Raw genomic sequence first — 18,462 nt, 5'->3', positions numbered from 1 at the left:
ACCTTGTTGTACAGTGTTATTGATCTCGTTGCCAATGGATCAGTCAGTTGTTACCGCAATTGTTGAAGTTTTACATATATAAATATATAATATACATAAATTAAATGTTAAATGTATATTATATATATGATTATCAGAAATTATCAATTTATGGAATTCTGTTTGTCCATTTAATAAGCCTCAGAATTATATATGAATGCAGGAATCGCATAAATATTAATAGCTTTAGTTTTATTTATTCTATTATATTTATTAGTGGCGTTTTTTGCTTTCTTGAATTCTAATCCTCTCACTTACACGTATCCTAGGTATTTATATATTTTATCTTGTTCCAGACCTTTATACTTCTCTATTTCGTTTCGTTCTATTTTATGTGCTTCACTCTTGAACCATTTGCCTCTTTATATATTGCGTGTTTTGCATTTGTCCAGTCCAAATTGCATGTTTATGTCCTTAATGAATTATGTAGTGTGCTTTAAAAGTTGTGTCTTATATATCTCTGTACTGTATTCCTCCCAATATATTGTCCACAACTGACTGAAAAGTAAATGGAGTGAGTATTTTTGACGCCAAATGGCATTCTTATGAATTCATAATGGCCAGTCTCGACAGTAATAGTCATCTTTTCAGTGTTGCAAATACTAACTTTTACGTAATTCATCTAATATATCACCGATATTTGGAAAAGGGGCATTTATTATCAATGAACGAATTTTAGAGATTGTAAAATCAAAATTTCTTTTTCTATTGCGCTATCTGAGTGTTATGAGTGAAGTTGGTTTGATGATTTAAATTTTTCCGAATTTTATTAAAGATTTTAGAAGTTCTTAGATTTCCTTGTCTAAGATTACACTACTCCGTTATTAATGTATGTAAATCGCGTTTAACAGTATATGTAGCAAGAAGTGCCGTATTTAAATCAGCCCACTTTGTAATGCTATATGATGCTATTACATCAGCGGCAGTGCCTTTAACTTTGTTTCGTATACATCTCAAGAGAAATATATTTTGAAATGAATTAATACTAACTTCGTCATAAAACTGATCGATTAATTGGTCGTTGGTTTGAAAAAGTTATTCGTTTTAGTCTCAATTTTATCGATATCTTTTAAAAGTTAAAAGCAATTATTGGTGTCTTGTGATTTTTAGATGATCTAATTTTAAAATTGTTTTCGGTATTGTTCAGATCTGAATCACTACCACTAATTGACGTCTATAACTTTTCAGTATCAGAGTTGCTACAAAGGCGATTCGCATGAAATCTTCTCTATGCAATGTTCACAAATTTTCAACTCTGTCTTTATTTCTTTATTTTACATAACAATATGTCGATAATAATAATAATAATAATAATAATAACATAATACAGGCAGGTGAGCGACTTGGAGGCACATAGGAAATAGTTCTACGGGGCTAAACCCGATTGTTGTATGAGGAAGCAAATTAAACTTTCATTCATTGAATTTGATCACTGCAATAACAAATGTGGTTTTTATCCCTTAATGTTTTTTCTTAATTTTATCTTTCAAATGTTGTAACAAATTCGCATAATATGTGCCTTCCATTTCCAGCAGCAGATGGAATTATTTTCCCTTTCTTTGGGGACGGTTTTCTATTTTTAGTCCATTGTTTTGACTGTTCTCAGGTGTGAAATGGTGGGCCCATGTTTCATCTATTGTTAAGAATAGACGCAAAAATTTGTGTTTGAAATATCTTCTCGGCGCTGTTTTTGTTCAGTTTAATGCCTACAATTTCTGCTATATCACCCATTTTTAGTTGACGATCACCTCAAACCATTTTGTGTTTTTTTTAACCATTTCAGTGAGGTCACCTATCGTTTAAACTCTGGATTCCAATATTTAGGTTTGTATTAGTAAAATCCCATATAATAGAATCCAATATGTCTTAATAATAGTTGGACTGAGACCATTCAAATAATTGAATTACATAACAGTGACCAAGTTTTGATGTTTTTATGTTTACAAAATACTGCAAAAATTGATCGATTTCACATAAACACTAACTTATGGAGCATCTTGAAACTTAAGACTTAAACTTTTTAAGGTTGGTAATTTTTAGTAAAGTGTTTTTTTAAAATCGTCACCTATATGAGAGGTCGTCTATTTTTAGAATAACATTGTATTTCTTTAATGTGGGCCAAAATATCGACTATTTTTTTTAACTTCGGACACTGAAAAATTGGTTCCTACATATCTTTAAAGCATGTTCTCCAAAGATGAGCTCTTAATTTTAAAAGGAATGTCCTCTTTATCTCAATTTTCCATTTTTTCTTCAGTTCCGTATGGTAAAATTCATATCTCGGCATTACTTGATCGTACAGAAAATTTCTGTTTACATTTCTTGTAGGACGCTCTATAGAAAAGGTATCTTACAATTTTTTCAGGACTCTTACCGTTTAGAAGATATCGGAGGTCAAAGTTTGAAGAATTTAACAAAAATTTCTTTTTTACTTCTAAAATTTATCGTACTCGTACAAAAATAAATATTATAAAATGCGCAACGTATATTTTTGTAGGAAAATAAACGTTCTACAAAAATATCTCTTGTGGTTAATCGATTACTCTAACCATTTAGAAGATATTCACATTCGAATCCCAATGTATGCTGATTTTAACAGTTTTTTAAATTTATCCATTTAAAATGTAAATAAAAATTTTCTGTACGATCAAATTAATGGCGAGCTATGGATTTTGCCATATGGGACTAAAGAAAAAATGGAAACCTGAGATGAGGAAGACCTTCCTATTAAAATTAAGAGGTCATTTTTGGAGAGCAGTTTTAAATGCGTTTTTTAAAATATTTTCAAGTAAAATTTTAATATTTTTTCTTCTTACAGATGACTCTCGATATCTTTAAAAATTTAGAAATGCTTCATTTTAGAAATTTAGTTGGTATATTTAATTATGTATACAGTAATAAATAGTTAATAAATAATTTTATTAACAATCAACAATACTTAAATAGTAAGATTTTTTTAATTTTTCGAGGATGCATCGCTGAGGCAAGTGGACATTGTCTAACCTAGTTAATGAAGATTATCTCACAAGGTTTTAATTACTTTTACTTATTAAACGCCATAAAAAAAGATTTGTGGAGCCATATTCCCAACCAATTTAGACTGTTGTTGGTTTCACTGCATTCATAAATTTTTTGGTAAAGTATCCTAGTATTCCTTTGAAACATAATTATACGAACGAATCACATAGATAAATTTGTTTGTGGGTGTAATCGTCTTGGTTTGTTTTCCGCCATAAAATTAATAACGGTAGGCGGTAGAATCAAAACGTCCAGAGATGATTAATCTAACTCGGCTGCAAATTCCAGCTTACGAGGCATGTAAGGAATTAGTGAAAACAGCAACAAATATATCACTAACATAGCCCCGAACCAGTCTGCTTAACAATTTCAAATGCTGCTGCTCAAACCACTTTCAAGCCGCATTCTGCTCGCAATAACTCGTTACTAAACATAGGACAATACACATTTTACAAGCGAAAACATTTTTAAACTTAATCAAAAAATATTTACGAGTTATGAAGAATAATTATTCCAAGCAAAATAAAAAACTAAAAGAAATTTAATTATCTAAAGGTGTGTAAATCCCCTGTTGTGTTAATTAAAATTGTTACATTTTTCTTCGCAGAGTTAAGCTTAAGTCCACTTTACCTTGACACTCATGACGCTTATTTACTTGTACTTAGAATAATTGTCGCACTAAATACACTATCACATAAAGATTGTTAGTAATGGAAATTCATGAAAAAAAGTCCAAATAATATTTAAAATACGCCAACGAGGAGAATTTAGTAAACTATCAAAAAACAGAACTGTTTACCAAACACTTCAAATCAATATACAATGCAAACACAAACAAATTAACACCTGAACGACAACAAATAACACACGTCAAACAATAAAAACCCAACGTTAATCCCTCCTAATACCCTAGCAAATATCCTAACCAGTCTATCTGAAATAAGGTAAATAATAAAAGTGGTCCCAAATAACACCCGGTCCAGACATCATTAAAATATTGTCATCAAAGCCGTCGTGCAAATTGTACGCATAGTTAACGCAATTTTCAAATTTCAATACACCCCATCTCGCTCGAAATCCGGCAACATCATTTTGATCCTTAAGCCGGGCGAGAATTCTAAAACTCCAAATTCCTATCGTCTCCTGGACGCTTTCAGTATAAACCGGTCTGACAAACGACTAAGACTGACGCCACCGGAACAGTTAGGGTTCCGGTCCAAACATGATACCACCCTTCAAGCGGTGGAAATTGTAAGAGAAGCGAGAGAAGTGTTAAAAGTGGTTAACTCGTACCTGCAAGTGAGAACCTTACAGGTCATAATAGATAGCTCAGTATCCCGATCTTACACAATACTTGGCGGTGTTCCTCAAGGCACGGATTTTATACTGAAGGTGTGCTCTTTATACAATTCTCACGTCGCAACGTTTCCGAAAACAAATCTTGCATTGTACAGTGACAACACTACAATATAGGCCCACAATTTCCAATCCCAGGTGGCCATTAACCAGGTGCGAATTCGCCTGAATATGCTGACTCCATATTACGAAAGGAGGAAAATTAAGATAAATCTGTTTGAGTAGTCCTGGGGGCTTTAGCACTATCATAAAGGGAATGGTATTATTTTTCATTATGGAAAAACTAGATATCAAATATTTTTGTTCGATCGGATATTAGTAACAGATTTTAATAGAGACAACAGATATCAATTTAGATAATGCAAAAAATAGAATGCCTAGTGCTGCAGTAGTTGGCAACATCAAATCTATCTTTGTAAGTTTGAATTTCAATATTTTCTCTTCTATGTATAATACTCGTATATTGTTATAAATAAATATGAAAAATAAACAAGTTTAAATTTAATATTACATTGATAAATAATGAGCAAAACTATTGAACAAGTCCGTCCTCTGACCTATCATGTATGTAGTCAGATTGTCTGAAAATAGTCAGAAAAATCGTCTGTCGATAATTTGAAATATAACAGGAAAATGGCGGCATATTTATCACGTGAACTTTCGAAATAACTTCATTTTTCTTGTCTCCTAGAATCAAATTGAAGTCACTTTAACTTATATTGTTAGAAATTCGTGATGCAGAGTGCTTTATCAAATACATTTTAACTTCAAATAAACAGGATACTCCTAGGAATAATAAAATGGAATAATTTTTGAATTATATTAACATAAAGAAGTGAATAAAATATTCTATGCGAGTTGAAAAATCGGATATAAATAAAATAATTGTAATAATAATGTAATTTATTAATTAATGTAAAAAGTTATCGTATCCGATAAGTATTTTTTTCCAAAGAATGAAAGGATTTTAAACATTTGGAAAAATATTAAATACAAAACAATTTAAAATTGGAATTGGAAATAAAGCAATGTTACTGGAAAATTTGTAATTCATGTGATTTCAAGTTAAAACGCTAGTGTTTTTGAATGACACGTCAATTTAAAAATTCATATCCTATTTTGAAATCAATATGAAATATTTGGAGATGCAAAAGTTGCCAAATTAAGATTTGTAACTGAAATTAGTGTTGCTGTTTTGTAAAAAAATATATTATTGAAATTGTATTCTTAAAAAATCGATACTAAAGAATTTCTTACTAAAATATTATTGTTGTGTAAAACTGTAACATACAAATAACAAAAAAAATTGTAGTATGTTGAGTTCTTTTCAACAATTAAGATACTACTAATTAATATATAAATTATATTCATTTCCTGTAAATATGTGAAATGCATTTGCTATTTACCAACTGTTCGTACGCGGTTTTGCACTATCACTGACGATTTGCTGTAATTAAACATGTAATGTCAATAAGTTATTGTTGCGAATAAACTAAACTATGCGACTCATGTATTCATCATGTCACCATTTATGTATAAATGTGCACAGCGTTGCATTATAAATTTTAATTCTAGTCTTTTCACTGTGGCTGTGACAGAACAATTCAAATAAAAGTTATAAAATTTTATCGATAGGTTGACAGTTTTATGTACAGAGTGTTTCAAAAGAGAATAGCAGATTAAAGCTATATATTTTTTATTGGAATATCATGAATTTGTTGTACTATGAAAATACTTTTATCATCTTATCATAAAAATATATAATTGTATATTCTGAACTTCCATACACAGTGTGGACCATTTGGTATACTCGTAATTTTGTTATATATAATTTGATTTTAATAAATAATAGTTTAAAGGAAGTTGATAAATACGCTATTGTACCCTACATCCTGTAGAACAGATTTATAAAAATTTAATATAAAATTATTCAAGCTATTATTATTACGGCTATAGCTGAAAAATCATATTTTTCTAATGGGATTAATTACTAAAACTAAATTAGCTTTTTTGATTGTAAAGCACCTTTCCGTCGGGTGATATACAAAATAATTTTTATGAGATACATAATGTTTCTTTATTTTCTGGTCTATTATTCATTAAAATCAATTTATAAATAACATCATTTTGAGGATATTCGTTCCATCTTAATCTTATTGATTAAGTTATTGTTGTTTTTAATATTTAAATGTGGACATGCAAAACAGATAAAAATAATATTACTAATATTAATAAAGTTTTGAAATGAAACCACTATCAAGAAAATTAAGATAAAGGAATATAACAGAAAAAAGTTTAAATATTTAGAATAATGAAAAACATACAAATTAATAAGAAAATGTTCGTAAAGATAATGTAATAAAGGGAAATGCTTTACCTGGTGGTGAAAATAGTTTGGGAGACGTTGACAGGAATGCTTGGATTTACGTTGGCATGGCAGATGCCGCCAGCTTAATAATGTAATAGTTTTTTAGTACAATATTAATGTGAAAATTACAAATTTGCCAACAACGTTCAAGATCATAACTCCGTTATTTATCTTCTGATTTTAATGAACCAAATACCAAATTAAATGATTTTTCATTTATTATAAACTGGAATTTATAGTCTTTTTAGATTCGAATAATACAGGGTGTTTCTAAAATTATATAAATAAGTGATAGTGTATCATAAAGAAATATTTAATTCTCCTTTGTTTTTTATTTGGCTAGATATGTTTAAATTTCAGATATATTTATGGAGTGATTGGAAAACTAAATATAAGATCTGGCTGCGATATATCAAATCACTTTTGTAATGTAGAAAAATGAAATTAAAGAAACCGCACTAGACTATTAAATTTACTATGAAAGCAGGAGAGAATAACATAATTCCATTGTTATAGAACTCATTCTACAGGAAACCGACACATTCAGAGCGGTATATCAATTTCAACCCCAAAGACCACATTTCAATCATGAAGGGAATAATTAAATCACTATGTGATCGAACAGTGGGTGCTTATGCAACTCATGAGAATCTCTTGTAGAATAAATAATTAACATCAAGAGGGAGTCAGAAAGAGAAAACCTCATACCCTATATTATACAATACTACATATTTAAAATCTCTCATATTAAAAGACAAATAAATAAATGTGTAAAATACGTTCATTTAAACAGTGATTTTTTCAAATTTTTTAAAACTAAAAAAAAAAAATAATGACTGAGGTGATCTTCTTATATAAAATATTTTTCTCTTTGAAAAGTATACTAGAAAAGTTTCAGATGTGGCGTCACTCGTATCGATGAAAACAGTGATCATAAAAATATTCATTTCACACACCAATGCGTACTGTGCATAAGTTTTCTTGGCAGATCCATATTAATAGGAAATTTATTTCTCTTTTTATTGAGAAATGCAAAATAAAGTGTCAATTTTCCTAAAATTCGATTACCATAAGCAACATTTTAATATACGGATTTAATAAAAAATGATGAAATATGTCTGAAACTAAAAATGGAATATCAAACAAAAACAAACATCACGATTTATGCTATTTAAATAAAATAAACTTTATTTCGATGAAATGTTTAATATTAAATAATCGTTAACAAGAGACTACCCCAGACCTTTTAGACACGCTTTAAATGATGTAATATGAATTCGCCCCAGTTCAGAGTAAGTGACCATAAATGGAAAACCATCAATAAGTCGCCAACATAAAATACATTAATCATATGTCAGTATATAGCAGAAATCCACCATATTGTTAATATACATTTTCAAATATTGATAAATGCGTCCTCGTTGTGCTATCTAATTTTTTGGAACATTTTAAAAGTGTATAAAGGTTCATTCCCTAAATGCTGATTTTCCTAAAAATTTATGACACGGGTTATAGCATGAGTGACTGAATAACCCATTTTTTCCAATTATGTTCAATTGGTTAAAATTGTAGAGTGATTGGACTTCACCGACAGCGAATTCGTGTTTGGCGCGTAAAAATATATGAAACTGGGAAAAATGACACTCTTTTATTTTGTGTCAGTGTTATTATTAGTGACCGGACTATATGCAACTAGAAACACTCAAAATATACAAGGAAAATGTTTAAAATGTGTACAAAAGTTGTCAAAATTAGCAATAAAATGTGCAAAATATTAAATAATAAAGAGTAATTTTTATTTTTAATTCAAAATCAGAAACTCTTATAAGTACAAAAAGATTAGCAACAAACATAACAACAAAATATGTAAAATATTAAATAATAAAGAAAGAGTAATTTTTCTTTTTAATTCAAAATCATCACAGACTTAGTAAGTTATTGTTTTAATATTAATTAACGATTATTTAACATAACATATTTTTGTAAGAGAAAAGTAATCGTTCAAGTATTTAAATTTGGATGCCACTTTGAGGGAGGTTTTATTTAATTTATTAACTCCAGATAATGCTTATCTATATATTAAAAACTTGAATAAAATGTGTCTTATTACTAAATGCAGAGTCAAAATATACTTCTATAATTCAAAAAATGCGAAAAGTACTGTGCAAAAGGCAATAATGGCATTTTTCGATGTCAATTTAATATATACTTGCGGAGAAAAATGTAACAACCCCGATGTAGTAGGTGCAAACGTAATTTGAGGAACCTCGGCTCGGCCCAATATAGCGAAAATATGCATCAATTTTTGTGCACAATGCGATCTGTGGGAAGCATATGCCCACAAAACAAAATAGCTACAACGCGTTGTGGCCATTTCATTTGTGGTTAATATTTTTTACAGAACGTGAAACAACTAATTTGTTGGAGCCAGGTAAAGTCAAATCATTGAAAATATAAATAGTGATAAATTAGCTTCACTATTCGGTAAGAAATTACAATATTTGTTTCTTCGTCATTGATGAACATTTATGTAAGTATGTCTGTTTTCAATGAAACACTTCTTTTATATATTGTTAAAATATCATTAAAATCTTGGATACTCCTCAAAATGTAATTGATTAATTTGCTTCTCTGATAGTTCAAAAAATTGAATTGAAGACCAAGTTGGTTCACGGCCTGCATTTAGTTATTCTCTTTGTATAGGTAATAATAAAATTGAAAAAAAAAAAACATAAATTGTATTCTCATTAACAAAGAATTGTCGAATAGATGGTCGGAAAGTCGCACAAAAAATTGTAATTAGAAGTCAAATGGTATGATTTTTGAATTCAACCTAAAAATCTAGTTGTGTAAGTTACCATAATGAAAATTATTCTACACAAATTGGGTAATTTTAGATGAATTATTCAGACTCGATTTTCCAGAAATACAATTTAAGAATTCCCAGTCGGTTCCTGACAAACTAATAACCGTAAGAGAGGCAGGTTCATATCATACATGATACATGTAATAAACAGTGAAATAAAAAGAAATGTGCTTGCTGTAACAATAGCAATTTATAGCTATCGAAGTATCGGGGTAGACATGCAGTAATAAATAAAGGTAGAAAATACACATGCATTATTATTTTGTAAAGATCTTGTTTTATTTGTTGCTTCCAGGTAAACATGCCAAAGCTAAGTGCGGAAATAAATGTATCTATGCGATTTCTAAAAATTACCTAACTAATACTTTTTGATTTAAACTTTTAGCAAAGGTAGTTTATGTAAAAAACCAGTGATGATTACTGTGAATTTTTCACATACTGGAACATACTGGAACATCGATTTTTCTTATTTCTAGGCAAATATCGCAGTTAGAATCCATGGGGCATGTTGGTATCCCTTCTCCTATTACTTATTAAGTAAATATATAATTGGAAAACTTCACTGTATTTTAGTGTTACTATTTAAAATAGATGTGATAATTGTGTTGTTTTAGGGTTCCAAAATATCCAAATTAACCATTTGTTTTTTGTTATGCATGATATACTTCAAGTTTTGCCAGTGATTAATTCTTCTTGATAATTTTGATTTATCAATGACATCAATGGGATCAATAATCGTCAAAGTTAAAGTCAAAGAGTTCATTATTTTGTATGATTTTTACTCCACTGTCTTCACAGTAAATGTTTGCCTCTCCAATCTAAAACAAAGAAGAATAAAGTAATTTGATATATTTTATTTTATATCATACCTGTTTATTATTATCTATTAAAAAGTTTTGCAGCTTTAACGCAGAACAGTTGCATGTCCAAGGATTTCCATCAAGTGTTAACAATTTGATTGATCCATTTAATTTGTCCAAAATTTCATCACTGATGAACGATAAATGGTTGCGGTCCAGATGAAGTTTCTGAAATTAAACAACAATTTAATTTAAATTAATATTTAGTAATGCAAATTGATTAAAATTAACTAGTAGTTTACCTGTATATCTTGGGGCGTCCAATTAAAGTTTCCAATTTTATTGTTAGACAAATTTAATTCGGTCACGTTTTCATATCCGTATTGCGGGGAAGGACCAACTTCCAAATTATTGTTACTTAAATTAATTTCTATATTATTGACACGGTAAATTTGATTCCATATATTGACTTTAATAGGAGCGACAAATGTAGGTATATCAGTAAGATTTCTATTGGAACAGTCCATTACAAATGTAGAGTTCAGCGGTTTCCAGAAACAGCCACACCCCTTTGCACATGTATAGTCCTGTGTCACTAAGTCTTTCATTGGGCAATTAATAATATTTAAATGTTTAGTAAGGTCTAGCAGACGAGTGCCTGACGTGCATTTTAATAGTTCATAATTTCTAATATAGAAAATCTGGTTTTCCCTTCTAATATCAGGATAGCCCTTTATAAAATTGTAATTGTAACAATCACAATCAATTGGATTGTTATCCAAGAAAAGTGTTATTTCTTGTTTGTCGTCATCTGAATTGGCATATATTGTACTGTCGATCCTCGAAATTTCATTATTTGCTAAGTTTATTGTAAATCTATGCGTGGGTATATTGGATAAAGTTACCAACTGAAAATATTAAAAAAAAAATAATTATTAATAAATTCTAAATAAATAAATTACTCCATACTCACCGAAATATTTTTAATCCTATTGAAAGACATATCAATATATTAAAATAGAATATATTGATATGTCCATCGAAGTCGGAAATGCCTCATTTTCCAGTAGGTTCCTACTCAAATTGAGATATTTCAAGTCTATTAAATTGTCCAACAAGTTCAGCTCATTCATGGTATCAGTCGTCAGCGTGGCTATTTTGTTATTGGACAAATCAAGCTCTTGAAGTTTCGCATTTACTAGCAAGGGACCTTCGATCTTTTCAATTTGATTCCATCGTAAGTTCAGCTTCATTAAATTACTCTGCTTGCAAAATAACTTTGCACTTATTAAAGATAGGTAATTGTGTCCTAAATTTAATTCTACTAGTGCTTCAAGAGTCTCGAACATATCTTCTGGTAAATATTAAATGTTGTTGTGATCCAGTCTTAGTTTTTTCATTTTAGTTAATGAATTAAACAATTTGGTAGGAATTATTGCTAGATGGTTGTTATTAAACTTTAAATCTTCTAAATTTGTTGAGCCTTCAAACAAATTAATAGGCAGTTTCTGTATTTTGCAATTATTTAGAAATAAAATTCTTAAATTTGTCATATTTTCAAAAGCGTAATCGTGGAGCCTTAATAGTGGATTATATCCTAAACGTAGAATAGATAAATTATTTGCATATTTAAATGTATCTTTGGTGATATCCGATAAATTGTTTTTAAACAAATTAAGAACATATAATTTGTTCATGCCCTGAAAAGTATTCTCATGTATAATTTGTATTTGATTGCTGCTTAATTCTAATAATTGTAAATTAGCAGCACCTTTAAAAGCATTCGCTCCTAATCTTTTAATGTTATTATTAAATAACATTAACGATTTTAGTTGTTGTAAGTTACTGTATTCATTTAAAGGAATTTCTTGCAATCCGGTTGCACTCATCTCTAAATATGTAAGATTTTGAACTGAAGAGAATTTAATATTCGACACATTTGAAATATTACTAAAATGTAAAGTAAAATGCTTTAAGTTGGGCACAGCTTCTAAGATATTATCTTTAATTTGCACGTGTCTAATGCCCCGCATCTCTAAAGATTCAACAAACTTCATTCCGTGGAGTAAATCTTTAGAGAAATTCAACAGGTTTTGGCTGTTGAAAGTACTTCCATCAAGCGCCAGTTCAGAAATTTTTGTCACATTCATCTTTCGTAAAATGGAAAGATAATTCGTCTTTGGAAGCCCGCATTTGGATAAGTCAAGACGTACTTGTTCACCAACATCAATTACAGGAAGATCTGATTCATCTAAAAACGATGTCGAGGAACAATCCACTTTTACGATTTTAGTTTTTTTGTATACATGGATTGTATTTTCGACTTTTTTGCAATAGTATTCTAAATAATCTATAATGCTATCAAAACAGTTGCATTCTGTTTGTTTCACACATTTCATCTCGGAATATGATGACACTGCCAACAATAGTATTATAAATACATATACATACATGATATCTGAAACAAAAGAAACAGAATTTATTTAATTGTAATTTAACTTTATATTATTATAACACTAATTAATGAAAAAGTAATTTATGTTTTTAATGTTTAATTTAAATAAATAACTTTCTTTAAAGTAACATTTACTGAACAAGTTAATTAACATTATAATCAACAATCTTTTGTCAACTTTGCCATTCGAGAAAAGGACTCGAGGAAGGTACATTTGGTCTTGCGTTGACAAGAAGAAACAGTTTCAGCAGCAGAAGTATCTTGCATTGACTGAAGATAGAAGAAGTTTTTTGGTAGATAGTCTATATGTAAAATTCCGCTCATAGTACATCACACAGTCATCTAAATCTTGGGTTAAGCCACGTTTATCAGCTTGAACTTAGTTTCCGGACCCGCGAAAATCAAACTAATTAAATCAATTCATTTCTCGTCGCATATAACACTAAGATCAATAATAAGCTCATTTTTTGGTTATCCTGACTTAATTTATATGTTCATTTGTTCGACTTATTAATGAAATTCATTGCATAAAGCTTCTTTCTAATGATTGATTGATCGCAGTTTAATGACTGGTCTATTGCCCAACATGTTGCACGAAGGTTTTCCGCGATAATTTCTTTGTTGGTGTATACTTTAGGAAGACTTAAACGTTTTTCATCTTCAGTACATTCATTAATTGCCACTTTTAAACCGACGCACCAAATCATGCGACTTCATCACTTACAGCATCTTTTCCAAATTCATTACGAATGCAACGTGCCGCTTCTGTTGCTTTAATCGGATTTTTGAACTCGTAAAGCAAATTTACATGAATTACATCACTTGAATACACCATTTTTAACAAAAAATCTTTAAATACAATCTAGAAAAAAATAAACTGCATGGTTAGGCTTTCAAATAATAATATATGTAATAGTTTAATACTAAAATGTTAAAATATAAAAAAATTAATTAAATAAATCAACAATCTAAAATGTTAAATTTCTTTTCCCAGTACCTAACAATAACTCCTTTGAACCTGATATTTTAGTTCTAAGTTTAGTCGGAGATATCAAATGTACTTTATCAAATGCAGTTTTGCGCATGGGATATTTTTAAATAGGCCCAACTAATATTATAAAAATAACAGAGTATTATAAATATTAATGGAATTATTATACCAAAAAATAGTATTACCTATTAATATTAAGTAATAAAGAGTTGAAATTGTAAGTTTTATCTATCACACAGGCACACACAATTCAACATTGATGATACTTAATTATAAACAGGAACGAACTGAATGAATTTAAGTGATAACTAACAATATAAAGGGTAAACCTGTAGGTTTGGGTCTTTGTAGCTCCCTAATTTAAAAGCCATACCTGAAGTTTAAGAAATAAAAGTTATCATGGGTTTAATTAAATTGTGTAGGTAAAGAACACCTGTAGTATTAAGAATATTGGTGTCCAAGGCATATTGAATATATTTGTTTTAATGTTCCTTGTATTACAGATTTTTAAATACTTATAAGATCATCATCACTGTGTTGTTGTATTTATTTGTGGTTTTACGACGTTTCGAATACTTCGTATAATCTATTCTTTATCATGTAAAAGTCAATATTTTTGTTAACAGTAAATTGTAAATTATTAAATTATTTTAATTGATTATTTCATTTGTTTGATAAAACGTCGACCTAGAAAAAGCCATTTTAAACACCCATAATGTTTATTTTTATATTCAAAAATGGTTTTATTTAGGAAATTAAATATATATATATATATTATCTCTATCCATAAAAAATATATATTTAATATAAACACATTTTATTGTAATTTAGTTACATTTACGTTTTATTTAAAACTTTTAAGGACTTTTAGAATATATTATGTGTGAATCCGAAAGATATATATTCTAGTACAACATGTGACTAACAATATAATATCGTTTCACTTCTTGTAAACCATTTCTAATTTTCTCATTACTCTGGCCAATTTGTTATCCCACCAGGTCCCATGTGTAAGTTAATGGAATTAAAATCGGGGTTATGTGGGTATAGCTTCGGTGGCAAAATAAGGATGGTCCCGTTTCATTGCGCTATAAAAACATTTCAATTATTATTTTTTAAAAATATCATTAATATTTACAATATACATAGTATATAAATGTTACATGAAGTAAGCGTGGAACCTTATATATGATATATAATGTAAAAAAGAACTTGTTGGAATATTATTTTTTTTAAAAGACCTTTAACTTTTTTTAACACAAAATCTTGCCTCCGACAGCACAAACGATTTATAAAGGAAAGAAATAACTTTCTGTGTCAATGGTTCCTTGACTCTTAAACTGCAAAATTAACAACAATATCACGGCAAACAATCATTAGATGCGTATGTATCTGCGTGACTCGAGTCCCATCTATAGATTACGTAATTAACAAATCTGATATATAGGAACAATATATCTACACCACAAAGTAAATTTTTAAATAAACTTTTTCACTTTGTAATATTCTAAAATAGGTTTCCTTTATTTATAAAAATACCGAAACCTCGTGGAAATTCATTAGTCTGATACGCGAGTTCCAGACAAAGTCTCGTGTTCAACCCAGTCTCCAAAGAGCAGGAGAAGTTCTTAACATCCGAAGTTGTTTGTTTGTCAATATGTCATACTAATCTTTTTAGGTGGTCCACGTTCTCATACATCAAACATGCAGAGTTACGTTACTAAGTTATAATGCTACTTAAACAGAGTGGCTGACTGATTTTCTAAATCTCGATATCTTACAAGTGACGGAGAACGTGATTTAAATTGAAATTTGTGTTTGGAATTAACTGAAATTATTTTGCGTGAAGAGTTCTATTTGTCCGTTAATTATGTTCGATAAATTATCAATATTAATTAATTAGATAATAATAGTTAGTCTTAAACATATTTTACAAATCATTTTATAGTCACATATTCAAGAAACATGAAAAATAAATAATATTATTAAAAAGCCAATTACTACTTATTAGAGCCAATTGGGTATTGTCGGAGAGATGCTTGTGGGTGTTGTTTGGGCAATCATCCTGAAACGAATAGAAATACGGTTAAGGACCAGTTCTCATCTTACATCACTTTCCCTTCCACTATACAATTATACAAGAACCTTACAAATATACGCATATTTAATATAATAATATCTTTATAATATAATATATCGTTATATAATATATCGTTATAATATAATCCAATTTCACGTTATAAATAGTGTCATAATTATCTAGTCTAATTCTACTATTTATTTCGCATTAGATTTCGTCTGCATGCATTATACATACAATGTTCCTATCTAAAACGATCTACATTATTCATTTCATTCAGTTTACAAATTACTCCTTAAACTCGAGTTTTGAATAATTATGAGTAGACATATGATTCATTGCTTAAGTGTATGCGAATCAAATAGACAAGTTTTATTGCCGTTTAATATTTAATATTAAAATTATATGCCGACTGTTAATTTCGCAGTAAACTGCACTTGCAACACCAGTTTGAGAAGAATTTTTTTTGTTTAAAATCACCATATTGATTCGATATTTCAATGATTTGGTTGTACCAACACAAATAAATGCTCCAAGCAAAAATACGGTACGAGATGAAAATAGCTTTTAGTCATTCTTTAGGTTAAATATTTTTATTCTAAAAAGTTTTAAATTTACTTTGACCATCATCCACCTGAATTGCTATTCTCTTAAAGAAATTCAAAACTAGTGTGCTGAGGAATAAAATTAGAGTTATTTAACATTAAAATTATTTCTGAGAATGAAACTAGAATACTAATGCTGACTGTTAATCCAGAATACTGCACTGATTGTATAAACTAGACGCCAAATGTTGCATGTCCTTAAGAAAGTAATGGGAGAACTGTAACACAAAAATCTTAAAACTGGGCAAATAGCAAAATTATCATATCTAAATAAAGCTATCCTAATATTTCTCCAATAAAATTTTATTCAAAATGAAAAAACTATTGTTTGTGCAATTTGTTGAATCTAATATAGATTTTTGTAAAATTACTTGATACAAGTACAGAAGAAAAACAAATAGAAACCTTCGAATAATATTACACGGGTAAAACAAATCATCCAAAAGGGAGGAAATAGAACGAAAATTAACAAGGTTGTATTATTATCCTATTAGTTTTTTTTTGTCAATTATCGACTCATTTTCCAAACTTTTTTAAGTTTATCCTATTATTTAAGGAAATTCATTCAAAGTAGTTGAAGGATTATTAAAGTTTTTTAATCATTATAGTCTCTCACAAATATTTATTTCCGATAGAGACAGAAAATTTAAAAACTTTGTCTCGCAGGAAGTTTTAAAACTAGATGGAATAAATATCGATTTAGGTGACGCCGAACTTACTAAACAATCAGATTCCACAATGTAATGTCACTACGTTAATGTTGTACACTATCCAGGGATACAATAACAACATCAATTCATCTACTAGACTTAAACCTATAGATTAATATCTGGCCAGCCAACAGAATCCTTCTGGGCATCAATATTGAAATAAATTTAGCCACGGACTACGTTATTATTCATAAAATTATGAAGACAAAGTCAAACATGTATATAATACAAGTTATTTCCAGAAAACAGAAATTTTACATTACAATTATTATAGCTTATATAATATTTGATGATGTCAGTCGAATATAACAGGAAATAAAACAGTCGACCTGTTCTAAGGAAAGAAATTTACCTGGACAAACTGACAATCGAGAGACATCCCAATTAGTTGCTTGCGAAATGAAACTGTGCCCAATCAGCCTTCAACAAATCCGAAGCCCGTAAATCCCCAAATTCTATTTTAGTGCGGTTGGATTGTCACATCAGCATTTTGTTGTACTTTTTAAGTCCATAAAAACCCATCCCCAATTTAGACTGCAATATGTACTGTTGCTGATAGAAATAAAATTTTGAATATTTGTTATTAGTGACATTTTTCATTTTAAAAAGTAAAAGTTATTAGTTGTGATTTCTTGTATAAGTTAGTTTTAATTAAGTCTAAATAGTATTCTCAAAAAAATATACTAAGTGTCCTAAATTAGTTGATGTTGGTTATTACGAGTGTTTCTAAACCAGATGAAGGAAAAATTTTAGACTAATGTGTCAATGATTAAGGTATGTTAATTATACTTTTGTCAAATGTTACTTTTCGTATATATTTCAGAAAGGGTCGGATATATCAATATAAATGTTAAAAAAATTAATTAATTTTTAACTACATTTTTCTCTATTTGGTTTATAAAAATCTGAAACAGCTAAAGTCAACCAATATGGAAAATCCTGTAGATTAGGAAACAATAAACGAATGACGATCTAATTTGAATTATTTGAACATATTCTATGTAATTCAGTTATGTACATGGAGTTTTGAAAAAAAAAAAATAATTAAAAAATAAAATAAATTATATTTTTTTGTGTTGTTACCAAATTCATATCCTGAAAGCTACCAGTGTTACTCCATACGGTGCCGGAAACAATTGTTGTAAGGTAGCATCTGTTCACATCGCGATACTTG

At 29.0% G+C, this 18,462-nt stretch overlaps 2 protein-coding genes across 2 annotated transcripts; both read right to left on the bottom strand.

Moving 5' to 3' along the window:
• Nucleotides 1-10,375: 10,375 nt before the first annotated feature.
• LOC126266508 (protein toll-like) lies at nucleotides 10,376-11,278 on the bottom strand. The gene is made up of 3 exons (XM_049970632.1): nucleotides 10,750-11,278; nucleotides 10,517-10,675; nucleotides 10,376-10,465 (listed from the first exon to the last, which is right to left on the bottom strand). Exons 1-3 carry the CDS (start codon nucleotides 11,053-11,055, stop codon nucleotides 10,376-10,378), a joined length of 555 nt encoding a protein of 184 aa, XP_049826589.1. The 5' UTR covers nucleotides 11,056-11,278.
• Nucleotides 11,279-11,811: 533 nt separating this feature from the next.
• Nucleotides 11,812-12,336, bottom strand: LOC109608390 (leucine-rich repeat-containing G-protein coupled receptor 5-like). Its single transcript, XM_049970626.1, has one exon. The coding sequence runs from the start codon at nucleotides 12,334-12,336 to the stop codon at nucleotides 11,812-11,814; it is 525 nt and encodes a 174-aa protein (XP_049826583.1).
• Between the last annotated feature and the right edge of the window lie 6,126 nt (nucleotides 12,337-18,462).

This window comes from Aethina tumida, chromosome 1 (assembly GCF_024364675.1).
Source record: "Aethina tumida isolate Nest 87 chromosome 1, icAetTumi1.1, whole genome shotgun sequence".
Taxonomy (NCBI): domain Eukaryota; kingdom Metazoa; phylum Arthropoda; class Insecta; order Coleoptera; family Nitidulidae; genus Aethina; species Aethina tumida.
Note: the sequence above shows the minus strand (reverse complement) of the source record. Positions and strands in the feature narration are given on the sequence as shown.